General features: G+C 38.4%; 2 protein-coding genes across 3 annotated transcripts; both read right to left on the minus strand.

The window, feature by feature from the left end:
• Nucleotides 1-1,153: 1,153 nt before the first annotated feature.
• fgb (fibrinogen beta chain) lies at nt 1,154-8,585 on the minus strand. Its single transcript, XM_037758964.1, has 13 exons — nt 8,419-8,585; nt 8,011-8,043; nt 7,826-7,920; nt 6,578-6,680; nt 6,318-6,386; nt 6,041-6,155; nt 4,748-4,854; nt 4,473-4,587; nt 3,397-3,516; nt 3,155-3,277; nt 2,958-3,052; nt 2,089-2,279; nt 1,154-1,782 (listed from the first exon to the last, which is right to left on the minus strand). Exons 1-13 carry the CDS (start codon nt 8,491-8,493, stop codon nt 1,551-1,553), a joined length of 1,473 nt encoding a protein of 490 aa, XP_037614892.1. The 5' UTR covers nt 8,494-8,585; the 3' UTR covers nt 1,154-1,550.
• A 1,513-nt stretch (nt 8,586-10,098) lies between these two features.
• Nucleotides 10,099-17,697, minus strand: LOC119481236 (ladderlectin-like). 2 transcript variants are annotated; one of them, XM_037758001.1, is made up of 7 exons: nt 17,356-17,697; nt 14,271-14,417; nt 13,296-13,681; nt 12,144-12,235; nt 11,914-12,048; nt 11,447-11,552; nt 10,099-10,763 (listed from the first exon to the last, which is right to left on the minus strand). In XM_037758001.1, exons 3-7 carry the CDS (start codon nt 13,621-13,623, stop codon nt 10,696-10,698), a joined length of 729 nt encoding a protein of 242 aa, XP_037613929.1. In that variant the 5' UTR covers nt 13,624-13,681; nt 14,271-14,417; nt 17,356-17,697; the 3' UTR covers nt 10,099-10,695. The 2 variants fall into 2 exon arrangements, with proteins under 2 accessions (XP_037613929.1, XP_037613930.1); XM_037758002.1 differs by lacking the exon at nt 17,356-17,697 and adding an exon at nt 15,643-15,659.
• Nucleotides 17,698-19,105: the final 1,408 nt, after the last annotated feature.

A 19,105-nucleotide genomic window follows, 5' to 3' on the forward strand; every position in this document is an offset into this window, starting at 1 on the left:
GGCAATAAAACTCCAACTTCTTTAGGTTTATGTAACAAAACTACAACTTCTTTAGGTTTAGGTAAAAAAAACTACAACTTGTTTATGTTTAGGCAACAAAACTATAACTTCTTTAGGTTTAGGCAACAAACTACAACTTCTTTAGGTTTAGACAACAAAACTATACCTTCTTTAGGTTTAGGCAACAAAACTACAACTTATTTAGGTTTAGACAAACAAACTACAACTTCTTTAGATTTAGGCAAGAAAACTACAACTTATTTAGGTTTAGACAAAAAAAACTACAACTTCTTTATGTTTAGGCAACAAAACTGGTAGTTTTTGACGGGGAACTGAAGCCTTATCCATCTGTGCTCATGCCAAAGCCACCGTACTCACTTGAAAAAAACTGTAATTTTACCTCGCAGAAATAGGAGTTGCTGGTCTACCACTGCCTCGAGTAAGTTTGTGTTTTTGTGTGACTTTGGTGAATCCGAACTAACCCCTTTTAAAACACTAAAGTCACACAATAACACAAACAACCAATCGATCGAGGCAGCGGTAGACCATCAACTCCCTTGTTCTGCTTTGTAAAATAACTGTTTTTTTTCAATGGAGTCTTGTGGCTTTGAAGAGAGCGTAGAGAACGGCTTCAGTTCCCCGTCAGAGAGGGCTGTCTTGACGACGAGGTAAAGTGGTGAAAATGTTCTAAAAATAATGTAGACTTATACTGATGATTTGTTTTAAGTTGTCTAAAATACATCCGCAGCAGTACATTGCTTTTCCCCCGTACTGTTGGTAATACACCGACTACGGACCTCATACAACCACACTTGAAGCATCCCTTTAAATGGTTATTTACGAAGGCTCAACGCACTGCATGTTAAGAAAACATCTTCACCAATCTGACAACACTAGAAGTGTCTCCATTTGCAGTGTTTTTTCCTGAATGCTGCATATTTGATCAACCATGTGGGGAGTTCTTGAAACCAAATTGGCTTCTTTGCATATTTCTCCACGATACGTTTCTGTGTTTTATTTTGACAGGCTGCAGCATCTGTTTCCTGTCCAAAGGCGTCAGCAGGGATGTAAACAGTGACTGCGGTGAGTACATTTCCTTTTCTGTAGTCCGCCCGTGCAGTGCAGTGAAATAACGACCACACCAGTCAGGAAATATGTTCCTCAATGTGTTTATTGAGTAGCGGAGGACAGTTGTGATCAACTCGTCCTAGCAGTGGACACTGAAGACACTGAATACATCACACATTACAAGAGAGATCACAGCACATTCACTCACAACCAATACGATGTTTCTCTTTATCTGTAGACTATTTCTTGTTTCACTTTATTTTTACGTTTTAATGGTGCATGTTATTTGTTTGTTTTTTAATAGCACAGGCCCAGACTCTGTTAGTTGTGTGTAAATGTGTGTGTCCATCAACATAAAGGTTACAGCTAAAATAAAGAACACACTTGAATATTAGTTCGGACGTTAGAAGCTACTTTGGTGTCTTTTATTTTGGCAGTTTCCTGTATGTGTTATGTGTGTGTTGACGCTCTCTCCGATGCGATTAGCTGGGAACGAAGAATGGCCTGATCTTCATGCTGATGGCCTTGAGCGAATACCAGCTCCCCTTCCAGTTCATCCACACCACGCCGTCGTCCGTGCCGTGCTTGGCCATTTGCTGCGTGTAGGCTCCACCCATGTAGTAGCGGCCGTTGGGATTGGCCGAGTGGCAGCGGTTGTACCACCAGCCGCCTCCGTCCTCCCTGGCGCACTGTTTGGTGGGATCCCCGGGGGTCCTGGTTCAGCGAAACGGAGAAAGGTGTTAAGATTGTGACCGCCTAGTGTTAGCATGTGACTAGCATCTTACCCGTTAGCTACAACTAGCCTTTGCGAGTAGTTCCTACATCGTCAAACTTTTTGCAATACCTATTTCGCACAAATAATCTTCACTAACACTACCTTTGACTGGAGAGAGCCACTGTGTTACGCAGACTTGAATGACGAATGTTGCATTATAGGTTGTTGGTTGCCTTAATGTTGCTAGGGTTTGTCACACGGTGTTACAGTAACCCTGAGAATGTCACCAACAACAGAACACTTACCAGTTGTCGTTGTCTCTGTCAAAGGTGCTGAACATCATGCTGTTGTGAATGGTCATCGTGCGGTTTTCACCGAACAATTCCGTGGATCCCTCCAGGAAACAGTTGCCGGCGTTGCCGGAGTAGCCGTCGACCGCCATCACGTAGTTGGACGTCTCCGATTGGATGGTGAACTGACTGTACTGGGCGTGGACCTAAAGGATAGCAGAAAACATGTGAGTTGAATTTCAAATGGAAACAACAGTAAATTTGAAATGCCATACTGTGTCATAAAATGTCTTGAAAAAAGACTTTGTATAGTGTGTTCAAAAAAAGTAAAAAAAAAAGTCATAGTATAGTGTGTCGAAAATAGGAAAAATGGTCTGACTTCTATTCGTCATATTGTACCTAAACTTTTTTCAACATACCATATTATGATTTTTTTCCGACATACTATACTATGAATTTTTTTATTTATCAACATACTATACTATGACTTTTCTTTTTTTTTAAATTGTTCTACATACTATTCTATGACTATTTTTCAAAAAAAAATTCAACATACTATACTATGATTTTTTTTCGACATGCTATACTTTAACCTTTTTTCACAACATTTTTCGACATACTATACTATGACTTTTTTTTTCAAAAATTGTTTGACATAATATATGTGACTATATACTATGACTTTTTCTTAGATGTACTATTTTATGACTTATTTTCTCAAAATTCTTTTTTAGTATGTCGAAAAAGATTCATAGTATAGTATGTCGAAAAAAATTCGACATACTATATATACCATGACTTTTTATCGACATACTATACTATGTTCTTTTTTATATGCTATACAATTACTTTTAATGACTTTTTTCGACTGCTGTAGGACTCACCTTGGTTCCTGTCCAGTCCTCCATCTCAATGAGAACCTCAGTTGGTCCCATCTTCGTCACCTGACTAATGTGGTCATTGCCCAGCCAGTACTCCCCTGTTATGTGATGAAGGACAAGTCAACGTCAAAGTCCTGCATTCAAGTATTTACTAAAGTAAACGTACTAATTATGCAGAATGTCCAATTTCAAAGTCTTACCTGGAGTCTGACAGTGACCTTTGCCAGAATCGGATGCGATGTTGCCGAAACCGCGTCGATATTCATCCCAGCGTCTGCCGAAGTCGACACTGCCATCGAGCCTGTTCTGGATGAGAAGCCATCCTGGGAAAATAAAAGAAGTTCTCTTGAAAACACAGATACCCTACCGAGGACCCTAAACATCCAAGGTATTAACAAACAAATCAAAAATGAAGTTTCAGGTAACTGAGTTATACTCTCACCTCCATTCTGAGTGGTCTGATCACAGAACACCCTGTACGAAGGGTAGAAGACGTCGGGCTGGATCATGTACATCTGGGAGTCTCTTCCTCCACGACGGAAGATGTCCTCACACTCCTTACCTGAATCGCACAGGGGAAGGGTTAAACAGAGAAAGTTAAGTTAAGTTACTTAGTAGAGATATTCATGGCCCACATAGAATCTTAATATTTCTTGTTGACCAAGGTCTGAAATTAGCACCGGCCGTCCGCCACTTTGGCAGGCAGGGAAAACACTAGAGATGGGAACAGAGAATTGGTTCTAGTTGTTTGAAGGAAATGTTTTCACAGCAATATAAAATAGATATTAGATAGAGAATTATGACCAGTTTAACTTAACACGACCTCTAAACAGCTTATAATACAATATTAAAACTACTGATGCAAAGATTTTTTTTTATCAATAAAAATGCAATCATTTATTTCCTAATCTTTTGAATTATTTTATATAAATACTTTCAATGACTTTTTTTTTTTTCGAGACTCGAACTATGAGTTTTTTTTTGTTTTTTTTCAACATACTATACTATGACTTTTTAATATTTTTTTCAAGATATTATACTATGACTTTTAAAAAAAAACAACTTTCGACATATTAAACTATGACTTTTAATTTTTCGACATACTATACTCTAACTTTTTTTTATTTTTTTCGACAAACTATATTATGACTTTTTTATTTTTTAGACATACTATACTATGACTTTTTTATTTTTTAGACATACTATACTATGACTTTTTTTCGACATACTATACTTATAGATGATTATAGCAAAGTACAGTACTGTGTATAGTACCCTCCCACCCCGAAAAATAGGGCTCCCCCAGAAGTTACGGTGTAATTCGAACACTGTATTTTACCATGCATATAATGTTTTTTTTATATAAAATATATCTACAAGTAATCGTCTAATCTGTATTTTAACATTTTCTGAGCACACTCATGCTCCCCATGGGTCCAATAATAAGTAAATAATTCAATCCTTTCATATTGTGGTGTATATTGTCACATCGCAGCCTCTAGGGGGCACCACACTCACCAGACACCACCGGTATGGGACATTTGGTCTTGCACGGTTCCTTGCACACCTCCGTCTGGCTCTGAACGGCCTTCTCCAGCTTCTGGATCTTCAGCCTGATCTTGTCCAGGACCCCCTGCAGCCACACAGCACAGTTTACATTACATCAGGGGCTGTTTGTTTGTTTTGTGTGCATTCCCGACCGACTTTCAGAAGCTGCAGCAGGTTCAGTTTTAGAGGTAGAGTAAAACGGGTCTATTGTGGGTCGCAGAGGGTTAAGGATGACTCTTATTCACCTGTAGCACTCTGATGTTGGAGGGGAAGAGGGTGTCCACCGTCTCCTTGATGTAGGCGTGTTGTTCCTCCACTCGATCGGTGTACCGACTGACCACTCTGTTGTTGTCTGAGAGGACGAAGACATGGAGAGGCAGAGAAACTACTTAGAGGAACGATCTTAAATGTTTACAACGAATAAAAACTATTTATATGCATAATAATTACATGTTGTTGTTTTTTTAAGGATTTGTGTGCATCAAAAGCTTCAATACAAGTTTGACTATGTCAAGTTGAAATATTTTCCCAAAATTGTAATATCTTTTTAAACACTTTGAAGAATTTGTCCACGGTTTAAATGGGTTAATCGTTCATGTGTTGTCAACAAATAAAACATTCTACTCGCAACTCACGATGCATTATTTCTCAATAACTGTACGGCTTGTATTTGATCAGCTGTTAAGTGAACAACAGGTTAACAAAATGGATTAAGGACTTTGTTCAAATTGATTGACAGTCGTCATTAATTTATTTTTTCGTTATTATTATTTATTATTTTTTTCTTTTTAAAAAATAAAATAAAATAATAATAATATTAATATTATTATTATTAATAATAATAATAATAATAATAATAATAATGATAATAATAATTAAAAAAATAAAAGACAACTACCATTCATTCATTTACTTAAATAAAAACTTTGGTTTGGAAATAAATAGATTTTTGAAGTCCCAGTAAACAGTCAATATAGAAACATGAACAAAACATGGAGTATATCTTTATAAATTGTATCACAGATGGTCGTATTTGAGTGTATTTTCATCAAATTTATAGTTACAGTTGTAGTCAAAGAGTAGCAGAATACATTCAGTTGGATCATTATCTTGGTTTTAATGGTGATATTACCTTTTAGACTAGGTGAGGATAAAACGTTTTTTTTTTTGTATTGCTTCTCCATTGTGATGTCCATGGTAATATAGTTTAGTTTAGTTAAAATGTATTCATGTTCCTCAGCTTCTTACCTTTCAAATGAGACCAAACATTTGCATCTAAGCATTGTGGTTGAGCAGCTAGTCCTGATGCATTTTGGGTAGTTATTTTAGGCGTTTTAAACAAAAATATACATTCGTTTAGGATTAAATCTGATCTGACTTCACGTGACTATTGACTCACGTGACTCACAGGAATAACGATACTTAACGACTCCCGCGACTTCATAAACCACAGTTCATCAACTTTACGTAGCATCTGACCGTGGAGATGTCATTTTTTGGTGCTTAGTGAAACAAAAGCCAGGAGGTTGTTTTCTCACCGTTGACGACTCTCTGCCTCTCCGTCAGAGAGTCGGATACTTTGGTGATGTAGGTGTAGATGCTGTTGGAGGATCGGGACAAATCGTCCACCTGAGGCTTGAGTTCACTAATGCTCTGTGAGGAATGGATGCACAAAGAGAGTAAATCTCAACATGACAACAATGCATTTAATTTAAATTTATAGCAATTTCCACGCATGTCGTGAAGGAGGTTAAATAATGTGTGATTCCTACAAATTCTCTCATTGCTCAGAAACATAAATAGTTCAGTATTTACCGTTCTGACGTTCCTCTCTTGCTTCAGCAGTGTGATCTTCAGGTCGCAGCCAGTGGGACACAAAACACCCTGGTGGACGGGAGAATCTCTGGTTAGTGCTTCAGCGACTAAAACACAGGCAGTCATTGATTTCCTCTAATTCATGAACAGATTTATGGCGAATCCTGCTTTTAAAAATGGTCAATAACCTATGTACTGAGCTAAAACAGGTCAAATCAGTGATTGGGTCCTTTAGTGGCATCGTGCTGGTGTCCTCCTACCATCTCCTCGGCAGCGTGAGTACATCCTCCTTCATCCGGCTGCTTCTCCTTCTCCTGCACCTGTTGTCCTCCGACTGGAGCTGGGACTGGGCGGCCGCGGTACCTGGCACCAAAAGCAATTCAAATAAGCAAGTAAGTTAACGTGATAATAACGCGTAGGAAACGGTTGTGGTTGATGTTAACTTCACTGACTAATGACTCATGTGACTCACAGTACTGACGTCAGTCGTTAGTATCGTCAGTCCTGTGAGTTGTGTGAGTCGTTAGTATCGTCAGTCCTGTGAGTTGTGTGAGTCGTAAGCATGACTCACGTGACTCACAGGGCTGACGATACTAACGACTCACACAACTCACAGGACTGACGATACTAACGACTCACAGGACTGACGATACTAACGACTCACAGGACTCACAGTACTGACGATACTAACGACTCACATGACTCACAGGTCTGACGATACTAACGATTCACATGACTCACAGTACTGACGATACTAATGACTTACATGACTCACAGTACTGACGATACTAACGACTCACATGACTCACAGGTCTGACGATACTAACGATTCACGTGACTCACAAGTCTGACGATACTAATGACTCACATGACTCACAGTACTGACGATACTAATGACTCACATGACTCACAGGTCTGACGATACTAATGACTCACATGACTCACAGTACTGACGATACTAACGACTCACATGACTCACAGTACTGACGATACTAACGACTCACATGACTCACAGGACTGACGATACTAACGAGTCCCGTGACTCACAGTACTGACGATACTAACGACTCACATGACTCACAGGACTGACGATACTAACGACTCACATGACTCACAGTACTGACGATACTAACGACTCACATGACTCACAGGACTGACGATACTAACGACTCACATGACTCACGGGACTGACGATACTAACGACTCACATGACTCACAGGACTGACGATACTAACGATACTAACGAGTCCCGTGACTAACAACACTCACTTTTCAGGCCCGAAGGTTGCTGCCTGATTAAAATACCGCTCACACAGTAATGCATCAGGAATAATAATCAAATAATATGTTATAACTCCGCCGCCTATTGAGAACAGTAACTTTTGATACTTTAAGTACATTTTGCTGCTGATTCTGTACTTGTACTTTTTGTTTTATGCTATTTTAACAATACGCTAAATGTAAAACATTAGAATACGTTTTAATTGGTGTCTGATGTTTGAATGTACCTGGCGCCGCCACTGATCGGGGGCGGGGCATAGCGGCTGGCGCTGTAGCTGTCTCTGCCCCTCGTTACTGGACGGTGACCACGAGCATCTACGGTCTGCGGGGAAACAAGAGGAAACAAGACGTGATGAAAGGAATAACTGTAATTCATGTTATTAATCAAATGGTTGAATGATATTCTACATACTGTCGCGTTAGTTGGTGATGCTCTATTGGTGTCCTGTGGAAGATAAAAGAGGGAAATATTGTGAATACAGCTGAAGATTCAAATCCTTTTTTTCTGTCACACATGTTTTTTGTTTAAAAGCTGCATTATCTATTGAAGACACTCAAAAAAAGGGAAAAAACAACTGAGATTTCCAGAATAAAGTCTTAATATTACGAGAAAAAAGTCATAATATTACGAGAAAAGTGATTCTATTACGAGAAAAAAATATTAACATTACGAGAATAAAGTCATAACTTTACGGGAAAAAACATGTCACATTTTATTTTTAACTATGGCCTTTTTTTAAATTGTATTTTACTGACAGAAGCGGTATCTTTCTAAACTTTTGGACGTTGACCATAATTATATTCAAGTGAACACACTCACCGAATAGTCGTCGTAATCCAGATTCTGAGCCCAGGTGGCGGTCACACACAGACACAGCAGCAGTAGCGTCTTCATCTTCCACTGTCGATAAAGTTACTCTTAAAATATCGTCGGTCAGTCAGTCCACTGACTTCAGCGTGTCTTTCCACTCCTTTATGTCCCTGAATCTGATTTGAACCAGGCATTTATCTTCTCTGTGTGTTCACGAGTGGGCGTCCTCCTCCTCCGCACTTTTTATTGATCTGCTAAAAAAATTGGTCAATAACTGCTGGGACAGTTTACCCAACCTGAGTCACTGCTGCACACGGTCAACCTGGAGCTTGTGAAGGAACAAAAGGGCAAAAGAGGACTGAAAGGTTTACTGATAAGTCTGAATTTGTTGATGTGATATGTGTTTTCAAGCCAACGCTGTCATCCAGAGAGAGACGACGTGTACAATATTTGCTGTTGCTCATCTCCGAAATGTTAAGAAACTAAGAAAAGGTGGTTTTAAAAGAAACGTTTTGAATTTATGTTGAGATGCTTTCACAAACCCGGTGGTTGCAGAATATCTTTAAACATTTACTCAGACACTTTACTCAAGTAAAAGTAACAAGACCTCGAATGTGAAATCAAAGTAACTAATAAATATGGCAGTTAAAAGTACAATATTTCCCTCCGAGATGTAGTAGGAGTAGAAGTAAAGAAGTGTAGCATAAATTGGATATACTTAAGTAAAGTACAAGTACCACAAAACTAAGTACTTAAGTTCAGTACTTGAGTAAATGTACTTAGTGACATTCCACCACTGAGTTTAGATCACATATCTTAATCTAAAAGAGTAACCCCCAAGTTGTGAAACTCTTGCGAGATGGTTGAGGTTAGGCATTGACCTCGAACGGTTGACGTTAGGCATTGACCTCAAACGGTTGAGGTTAGGCATCGACATCGAACGGTTGACGTTAGGCACTGACCTCAAACGGTTGAGGTTAGGCATTGACATCGAATGGTTGAAGTTCGGCATTGACCTTGAACAGTTGAGGTTAGGCATAGACATCGAACGGTTGAGGTTAGGCATAGACATCGAACGGTTGAAGTTCGGCATTGACCTAGAACGGTTGAGGTTAGGCATCGACATCAAACGGTTGAGGTTCGGCATTGACCTTGAACAGTTGAGGTTAGGAATTGACCTCGAACGGTTGAGCTTAGGCATCGACATCTAACGGTTGAGGTTCGGCATTGACCTTGAACAGTTGAGGTTAGGCATTGACCTCGAACGATTGAAGTTCGGCATCGACATCGAACGGTTGAGGTTAGCCATCGACCTCGAACGTTTGAAGTCCGGCATTGACCTCGAACGGTTGAGGTTCGGCATCGACCTCTAACGGTTGAGGTTCGGCACTGACCTCGAACGGTTGAGGTTCGGCATCGACCTCGAACGGTTGAAGTCCGGCATAGACATCGAACGGTTGGGGTTCGGCATTGACCTCGAACTGTTGAGGTTCGGCATCGACCTCCAACGGTTGAGGTTAGGCACTGACCTCCAATTGTAAAGGTTAGGCACTGACCTATGATTACCTATGATGGCATCTTTTGGAGATTTTGAACACTGGGTTTAGCTTGATTTATTATTAGCATTTTCAACTGAATGTACTACTATTATCAGAGTAATATTTTGTTTGTAAAGATACAGTGAAAACCTCACAGTCAAAGCTTTTATTGTGAAGGCGTTGCAGTGAGTCCATCAGTTTCGGGAAACTATTGAGCAACTGCTGTTTGTTTGTGAGTCCAAAAGGGTACGTGGTGCTGCGTTACGAAATCACAGGCCTAAACACACACACTGTATTTCCTTTTAGAATATGTTTGTGGTGTGTCCTGATTTAAACTTAACAGTGCTTTACGCAAGAAATTATTCTTTAATATTAATCCCATCGGGGACAGAAAGAAATATACTAAACATCTTAATTATGTACAAAACTATATATTTTGAGAGCACACATAATAAACACTTTTCCTCCTGACAGGCTTGGTACATTCATGTATTTTTGTTTTCATATTTTGCAATTACAATCTTTTAACACAATAGTTTTAGTGACATTACAATTCTTGGATTCTACTGACTTAATACAAAAGGAGGTCATATGCTGAGACAGATACGAGTTAAGACTGGTTGGTCCAGGACCTATAGGGAGTTCAGGTAGATAGACCCGGACCAGGTCTTTTCAGGTGGATTTAGCCGGACTCGAACTAAAAAAAACCAAAAAGGAAACATTGCTCCGGCTGTCGGATCCGACTTGTTCAGATCCTCTTGGCACAAACGAAAGGGAGGGCGTCGTCGCAGGAGGCGTAGTTCCACTTCCTGTGATCTGCAATGCGGAAGACAGAGAGAAACACTCGACTTCAAGGATTTCAAGCTGAACACGAAAAGAAAATGTTGACTGACGAAGTTAATTATAACATTTTGGTCGCCTAAAATTTCAGCTTTCGTTTGTATTCAGGTCCACGATGGCGACGGCAAAAAAACAAGATGGCGACGGCCAAACTCCAAGATGGCGACGGCCAAACACCAAGATGGCGACGGCCAAACACCAAGATGGCGAAGGCCAAACACCAAGATGGCGAAGGCCAAACACCAAGATGGCGAGCGCGAAACACCAAGATGGTGACGACCCAAAACCAAGATGGCGAAGGCCAAACACCAAGATGGCGACGGTCCACAACCAAGATGGCGACGGCCAAACACCAAAATGGCGATGCCCAAAAACCAAGACGGTGACGGCCAAACACCAAGATGGCGACGGCAAAAAACCAAGATGGCGACGGCAAAAAAACAAGATGGTGATGGCCAAAAACCAAGATGGCGACAGCCCAAAACCAAGATGGCGACGGCCAAAAAGTTATGATTTTATTCTCGTAATATTACGACTTTATTCTGTAAATCTCAGATGTTGGGAGATGGGAGATCGGTGAATCGTCCCAGCACTAACTGAAATAACTTGAATATTAAGAGTTTGTACAGTATGTGTGTGTTTGTGTAGTTAATTCTTACGCCCATAATTCATCATCAGACAGTGCTCATTTCTCTCCAGGTTGTAATCCTTGGCCCAGTTCTCGTAGCTAAACTTGGAGCCGTCACTCCACATCCAAAAACAGGACTACGGATAGAAAGACACAAATATTAGTAACAGTTAATAATGATCTCAAACCATAACAATTAGTAGAATGATTTAGCTAATTATTAATTCAGTTCAATCCCATTTACCACTTCTTAGTTTTGTTATAATTGAACCCAAACCAAAGGTTTTATTTTGTAGTTTATAACAAATTAAATTCCTGTTACTTTCACTGTTTTCTGTGGTCTTATATTTACTATATTAGTCTTCACTCAGTACATGTCTTTGCCAAAAACATGTTTATTATTAGTCTGGCTCTAGTTGAAACTGATAGGAAATTTGGGTATTCCCTACCATAGAAGTGTATGGTTAGATAATAATATCAATAAAAGCACTTCCATACATGCACGGCGTCATGGCCACCAATCCAGACATGGGGGAAGTCGTGGGTGTCTCCTCGGGTCAAAGCCTGGATGAAGTGCTCCTCCTCAGGACTCATGACCGACGCCAGATTGGCCACTTCGAACAAACAGTAACTCTGGAGGTGACGAGAGAGGAAAGACTTTTTCTCTACATTTCATTCATTCATTACAACGCGACCGGATGTACGAGCAGCTATACATCGGTCCTCACCTCGGCTTCGGACCAGGTCTTCGGGTTGTCGATGAAGACGAAACACTGATTTCCAAAGCGGGACCATTCGTGCGGGCAGTAGTACGCCCGTTCTACAAAAAACATTATATATATATATTTTACTGACCTGCTCGATTCTGATTTAAAGGTTTGTACAATCTGATGCAACTTTAGCCCGATTCATGTGATTACAGCATCTGTTAAACTATTTGTAGAAAATAAACAATGATATCTGTGAGATTGCTATGACGCTTTGTATTATTGTTTACGACCGTCTCGCGCTTCGTCCACACAGGGACCGTCAGGAGCGCGTACCGGCTGCGTGATTCACGCGTCGGGTGTCCACACCAGCTGCGTTTCTGCTGCTGCTGTCAGCTCTTTCTTTCTACATAGAGATTGCCTTTCATAATGGCCATTTCATTTCATTATAAATGTCATTTATATTTATTTTAGACAGAGAAAGGTTAAGAAACGTGTGGTAATTTGTAAATAATAGTAATAATCGACAATTAAAACTCTGTGCTATATTCATTCATGGAGCTCTGCAAGTCACTGCATGTTCTACAACACTGTCCGGCACATATTTCAGAATAAAAGCCTCGTCTTAACAAATGAAGGAATTCTGTCCAAAGAAAACAAAAATGGTTGAGGGCTTTTATTTTGAAATGAAAGCATGAAGCGTTGATTTAAAAATAAGTCTTAACTTTTTTTCAAGTCCGTAACATATTCTACAGATAGACATCAAAACTGTAGTAATGTTGCTGATATGACGTCAATATGCAGTCAATAGATCACTTTCACTGTCTGTTGTTGCTGTGAACCGCGCAGCTCTCGAATCTCTAGAAGAGACGCAGCCGTCTCACGTGACCAGTGTGGCTGCGAAATAAAAAAAACAACAGGTAACGCAGCCGCCACGCGCTGCTGACGTTCCCAGTGTGGACGAACCTTTATTTTTGTCCCGCAATACAAGATACATACTGCATATATAATTAACACAAATAATATGCTGTGAACACAATAAAACATCTATACACAAAGATTTATATAAAAGTGGCCGCAGTTGATACGAGATGACGGAATGAAATGTACATGGAAACACAAGTGTCCAAGAAGTCAGTGGTGACACCCAGCCACCAACCCGTCATCACTCACCACAGTCGACGGCCACGCTCCCCAGCGGCGTCCTGGTGTTAGGTATCTCCTCTCCGGTGACGACGTTGACGCACCAGCAGTAGCCGCTGTACGGCCAGCACTGCTGTGGGAGGAAGTCGCCGTAGGTGTCGCACTGCGGGACGAACATCTCGCTGTCGCTGAACTGGCCGAGCTGGCCGAGCTGGCCGAGCTGGCCCTGCTGGTTCGCGTACTCGCAGAGGCCCGAGCGCCCGGAGCCGTTGGTGGAGTTGGAGGGGATCTGGATGAACCGACTCAGACTCAGGCTCAGAAAGCTGCAGAGAGTCAGAGACACGCTGAGCGCCCTCATGGTGGCGTTGATGATGATGATGATGATGATGATGATGATGATGAAGGAGGAATGTGGCCTGTCAAAACAGGTTCAAAAAAAAAAAGAAAAAGAATTCAGATTTATTTTGATGTTTAGACATAAAAAATATAAAATGCTGCTATTATTGTAGCTCATATAAACCCTACAATAGGTATATTATTATTATTATTATTATTATTATTATATAATATTCTTTGCATGATGATAAATTCTATATATATATGTATATATATATACATATATACATATATATATGTATATGTATATATGTATATATATATATTATGTATATATATATATTAGGGCTGTCAAAGTCAAATTAATTTTAACGCCACTAATTTCTTTAACGTATTAACGCAACTTGTGATTTTTAATAATAATAATAAATATAATAATATATAAATATACACATACATTTGTCCACTTCCATGTTAAATAGTTGACAAATGTCCCTTTAAGGTACATTTTGAACAGATAAAACAAATGTACGATTCATTTGCGATTAACTACGGACAATTATAGAATTAATCGAGATTAAATATTTCAATCGATTGACAGCCCTAACATTAATATATACAGTATATATATATATATAAAATGAAATAAAGTAAGACTTGTAGTCTCACCTGCTTCAGGATCAGCCGGTGTGTTGAGCTCCTCTGCTGCTACGGGCCTTTTATCCTGAACAATCGCCGACACGTCTCATTCTTTTTCTCAATTTCCCACGACTTCACCGAAGCTTCGAGGTCAGACGTTACTCCAACAATGAGCTCCTATCAGCGGCAGAGACAGATAGTGCTTTGTCTTTATTTTATTTTATCCTATATGAGCAGATAATCCCCTGGTGTTATTCTCCCTCGGACTATTGGGATCACGGTGAGTTTTGGGTTGCACCCTTTTCATATATCAGCCTTTCATTTCATTGTTCGCGGCGTCTCGGCTTCCCGCACCGTCTCGTCTGGTTCTTATCTCATCGAAAGCCGCTCCTATTGTCCCCGACCTCGTATTGTGTAAATCTGGGTTACAATATTAAGTATTAAGTAAACACCGACACCACTTGAGACATGACTGGATCACATCACATCATATCCTCCAGCACAGACAACGTAAACTGCTGTAAAATCAGAATGAATCTTGAATATGTTCGTGTCTCGTTGCTCAAGAATCACAGATTAAAGGAACGGTGTGTAGGATTTCTATCTGCCAGGATGTCGTATTGATTTGGAAGAAATGTCCAGTCTGCATCGGACCGGTCGACCTCGCCTACTGTATCCCACAATGCAAAGCGCTGGACGCTACAGGCTACAGTTACAACAACAGCAGCCAAAAACGGCTCGTTTGTAGACGAGAGGCTTTTATTTCCTTGATGACGGATAGTTTGTTTTAATTTAATAATAAATAACAGGAAGCTGTAGTTATCTGTATCTTTAGAGTTGAAAAGCTCCACAATCGCCCGCAAGCGTAGCTCGCTCGCCAGCCGGCCGGCTCACGGATCGGCTACAGAGCAGCAGAGTGGCGAGGGAAAAGGAGACAGAAGAGAGAGAAGAGGAGAGAGAAGAGGAGAGAGAAGAGGAGACAGAAGAGAGAGAAGAAGAGAGAGAAGAGGAGAGGGAAGAGGAGAGAGAAGAGGAGAGGGAAGAGGAGAGAGAAGAGGAGAAAGAAGAGGAGAGAGAAGAGAGAAGAGAGAAGAGGAGAGGAGAGAAGAGAGGAGAGGGAAGAGGAGAGGAGAGAGAGGAGAGGAGAGAGAAGAGGAGAGAGGAGAGGAGAGGAGAGAGAAGAGGAGAGGAGAGAGGAGAGAGAAGAGGAGAGAGAGAAAGGAGAGAGAGAAGAGAGAAGAGAGGAGAGAGGAGAGAGGAGAGGAGAGGAGAGAGGAGAGAGAAGAGGAGAGAGAAGAGGAGAGAGAAGAGAAGAGAGAGAAGAGGACCTTCTGAATCATGCCTTTAAAAAAAGGTATAACTATTTTTAAGGTCACAATAATAAAAAGCGTATTGTTATTACCTGTAGGTTTGTGTCTTGTGTTTCAGGTAAACGTGAATCTGACACCAGACCAGCGTCGGTGTCAGTCTCCACTGTGGCTGCGGATAAAGACATATTATATCAGAACATATTTTGAATGGACACCTCTGTTGTTAATATCAATAAATAATACGTTAACTGCTTCTGGTTCATGGATCACCGGCCTGTCCTTCGATATGGTGGATTCAATCGCTCATTAGGTCATTATTAAAAACTAGTACTATCATATCACATTTTCCTTTAAGCATAAACCCTGAAATCGGTTGAGAAATGTAGACGTTTAGTGCTTTTTATCCAGAGAAATGGCAGCTCCCCCGTTCCCTTGTATAGGGTTACAGGCCAGTTTTGATATAAATAAGTAATATATACAAATCTAAGTTTGGTTATAAAGTCATAGCTTTACGAGAAAAAAATAAAATAACACGTAAAATTACTACTTCATAATATCATGACTTTATTCTCATAATATTACGACTTTTTTTCTCGTAAATTTCTGACTTTATTCTCATAATATTACGACTTTTTTTCTCTTAAACTTCTGACTTTATTCTCATAATATTACGACTTTTATTCTCGTAAATTTCTGACTTTATTCTCATAATATTATGACTTTTATTCTCGTAAATTTCTGACTTTATTCTCATAATATTACGACTTTTATTCTCTTAAACTTCTGACTTTATTCTCATATTACGACTTTTATTCTCGTAAATTTCTGACTTTATTCTCATATTACGACTTTTATTCTCGTAAATTTCTGACTTTATTCTCATAATATTACGACTTTTTTTCTCGTAAATTTCTGACTTTATTCTCATAATATTACGACTTTTATTCTCGTAAATTTCTGACTTTATTCTCATAATATTACGACTTTTATTCTCGTAAATTTCTGACTTTATTCTCATATTACGACTTTTATTCTCGTAAATTTCTGACTTTATTCTCATAATATTACGACTTTTTTTCTCGTAAATTTCTGACTTTATTCTCATAATATTACGACTTTTATTCTCGTAAATTTCTGACTTTATTCTCATAATATTACGACTTTTTTTCTCGTAAATTTCTGACTTTATTCTCATAATATTACGACTTTTATTCTCTTAAACTTCTGACTTTATTCTCATAATATTACGACTTTTATTCTCGTAAATTTCTGACTTTATTCTCATATTACGACTTTTTTTCTCGTAAACTTCTGACTTTATTCTCATAATATTACGACTTTTATTCTCTTAAACTTCTGACTTTATTCTCATAATATTACAACTTTTTTTCTCGTAAACCTATGACTTTATTCTCGTATATATATATATATATATATATATATATATATATATATATATATGCCTCTATATTTACCATATACCAAGTATTTCCTTTATTATTGTACTGTATATTATTTGTAAATACACTTTTTTTAAATTCTATAACTGTAAATTTATTTTGTTATTGTTGTGTCATTTATTATTATTTTATTATTATTTATTTTTTTGCTATTTACTGTTTTCTTAATGTAGCTTCACAGTAAAAAGTGTTTCATTCAGAGCTGCAGGTTGTGTTTCATTGCCGGACCTGATAATCATCTCAATCGTTCAAAAGTTGAATGGAGTTTGGCGCCGTCAGCTGGCGGAGTCTGGATGTGACCAGTAGGAGACAACAACACATATATTGACATTCAATTTCACTTACACGTTCCGTGGATGTCGTTACATTCAGTGTCCATCTCGAATAAACGTCAATAAATCCGTTTAGAAATCACAGGAGGGGAATAAAAAGACGCCGTGACTCACTACAGAACCTGCCTGAGAATCATCACGTTTTTAAGTTTTCTTCAGTATTAAACTAATGCAGTGATACTTGTCTGTACATTCACGGGTGCATTACAAACAGGAACTACTAATGGATAATTCGGCATACTTTTAATGGAGATAATTTGCCCGAAACGTAAAGAAATACATGTTTAAAGTACGGTTGTAGCTCGCAGCTCAGTCCACCAGTCCACGCAGCCGCCATTTTTTTTCCTGTTTACGGCCGTAAATTGTGTCAACTGTCGCGAAATCAGACCCAATGAAAATAAGACAAAATAATAATAATTAAAGTGACAAAATACATTCATATTAACTATTTTCATGTTGCACTACCATTATTTTTTTTATTTTTTTTACAGTATAAATATAAAGTTCATATGTACATACATTTAAATTAAAATAAGCAGTACAGTTATACAAGCTTGGCTCAGTATATCAGAGTATTTTTATTTGTTTTTTATTATTGTTTCTTTTACACAAACACTTAACAGAACTATTTTTAGTTATTAATCTAAATATTTCACTGATGACAGCTATAGCTATATAAGTACAATACTTATATATAAAATCCCTTATGAAAAAAATCACAAGTTTATTTTATGAAGTATACTTAAGCAAAGTTAAAGTATATTTTCCAAAGTATACTTTATGTAGTAAGTATACTAATTTCAATGTACTAGTAGTATACTTGTAAGTGTACTTCTTTAATACTAATTGGAACTAAATAGGCCTACTTTTTAGTTTCTGAAAGTATACTTTTAAGTGTAAGTATTGTACTGTTAGTTTTCTAGTTTTATACTTGTAGCCCACTTTATAGTTTACGAAAGTACTCTTTAAAGTATACTCTCTGTAAACTACTAGTTAAATAGTTTTTTATACTACAAGTATACTTACGTGTACTTTTCTTAAGTATATCTGGATCAAAAGATTACATGTATAAGTATAAGCCAAGTATACTTAGACTTTTATGTATACTTGTCAGTATAAGTATACAGTATTAAGTATACTTTTGTTAAGTATATCTCTGATAAGTGCATCAAAAATATACTCTCTTATTTTAAGTTTAAAAGTAGTACACTAATAGCACACTTGAATAAACTTCTTTTTGGTAAGGGAAGTTAACAAGTAGGCTACAAATAAAAGCCTGAATACAGGAACATATTTTAAAATTGTAACTTAAAGGTCCCATATTGTAAAAAGTGACATTTTCATGTCTTTTATATTATAAAGCAGGTTTAAATGCTATATAAATACTGTTAAACTATCAAAACGCTCAATATACGGAGAACACACACACAGCCCGTATTCAGAAATTGTGTGTTTGAAACAAGCCGTTTCAGATATCTGTCCATTTGTGATGTCACAAATATAGAATATATAGACCATTACACGGTTTTAAACATTCTAAATGTGTCCCAGTTTTACTTCCTGTTGCAGTGTATGTAAATAACATCGGCTGACAGGAAGTAAACATGGACCCAAACTGTTGCCAAGCAACGCAGTTCTGTTGCAATTCCGTTGCAATTCCGTTGCAATTTCATTGAAATGCACTAAAACGGAGCGTTTCAGACAGAGGGTGAATACAGGTATATTCAGACAGACAGTATGAGGAAAATAAAGTTTTTTTTAAC

Source organism: Sebastes umbrosus, chromosome 22 (assembly GCF_015220745.1).
Source record: "Sebastes umbrosus isolate fSebUmb1 chromosome 22, fSebUmb1.pri, whole genome shotgun sequence".
Classification (NCBI taxonomy): domain Eukaryota; kingdom Metazoa; phylum Chordata; class Actinopteri; order Perciformes; family Sebastidae; genus Sebastes; species Sebastes umbrosus.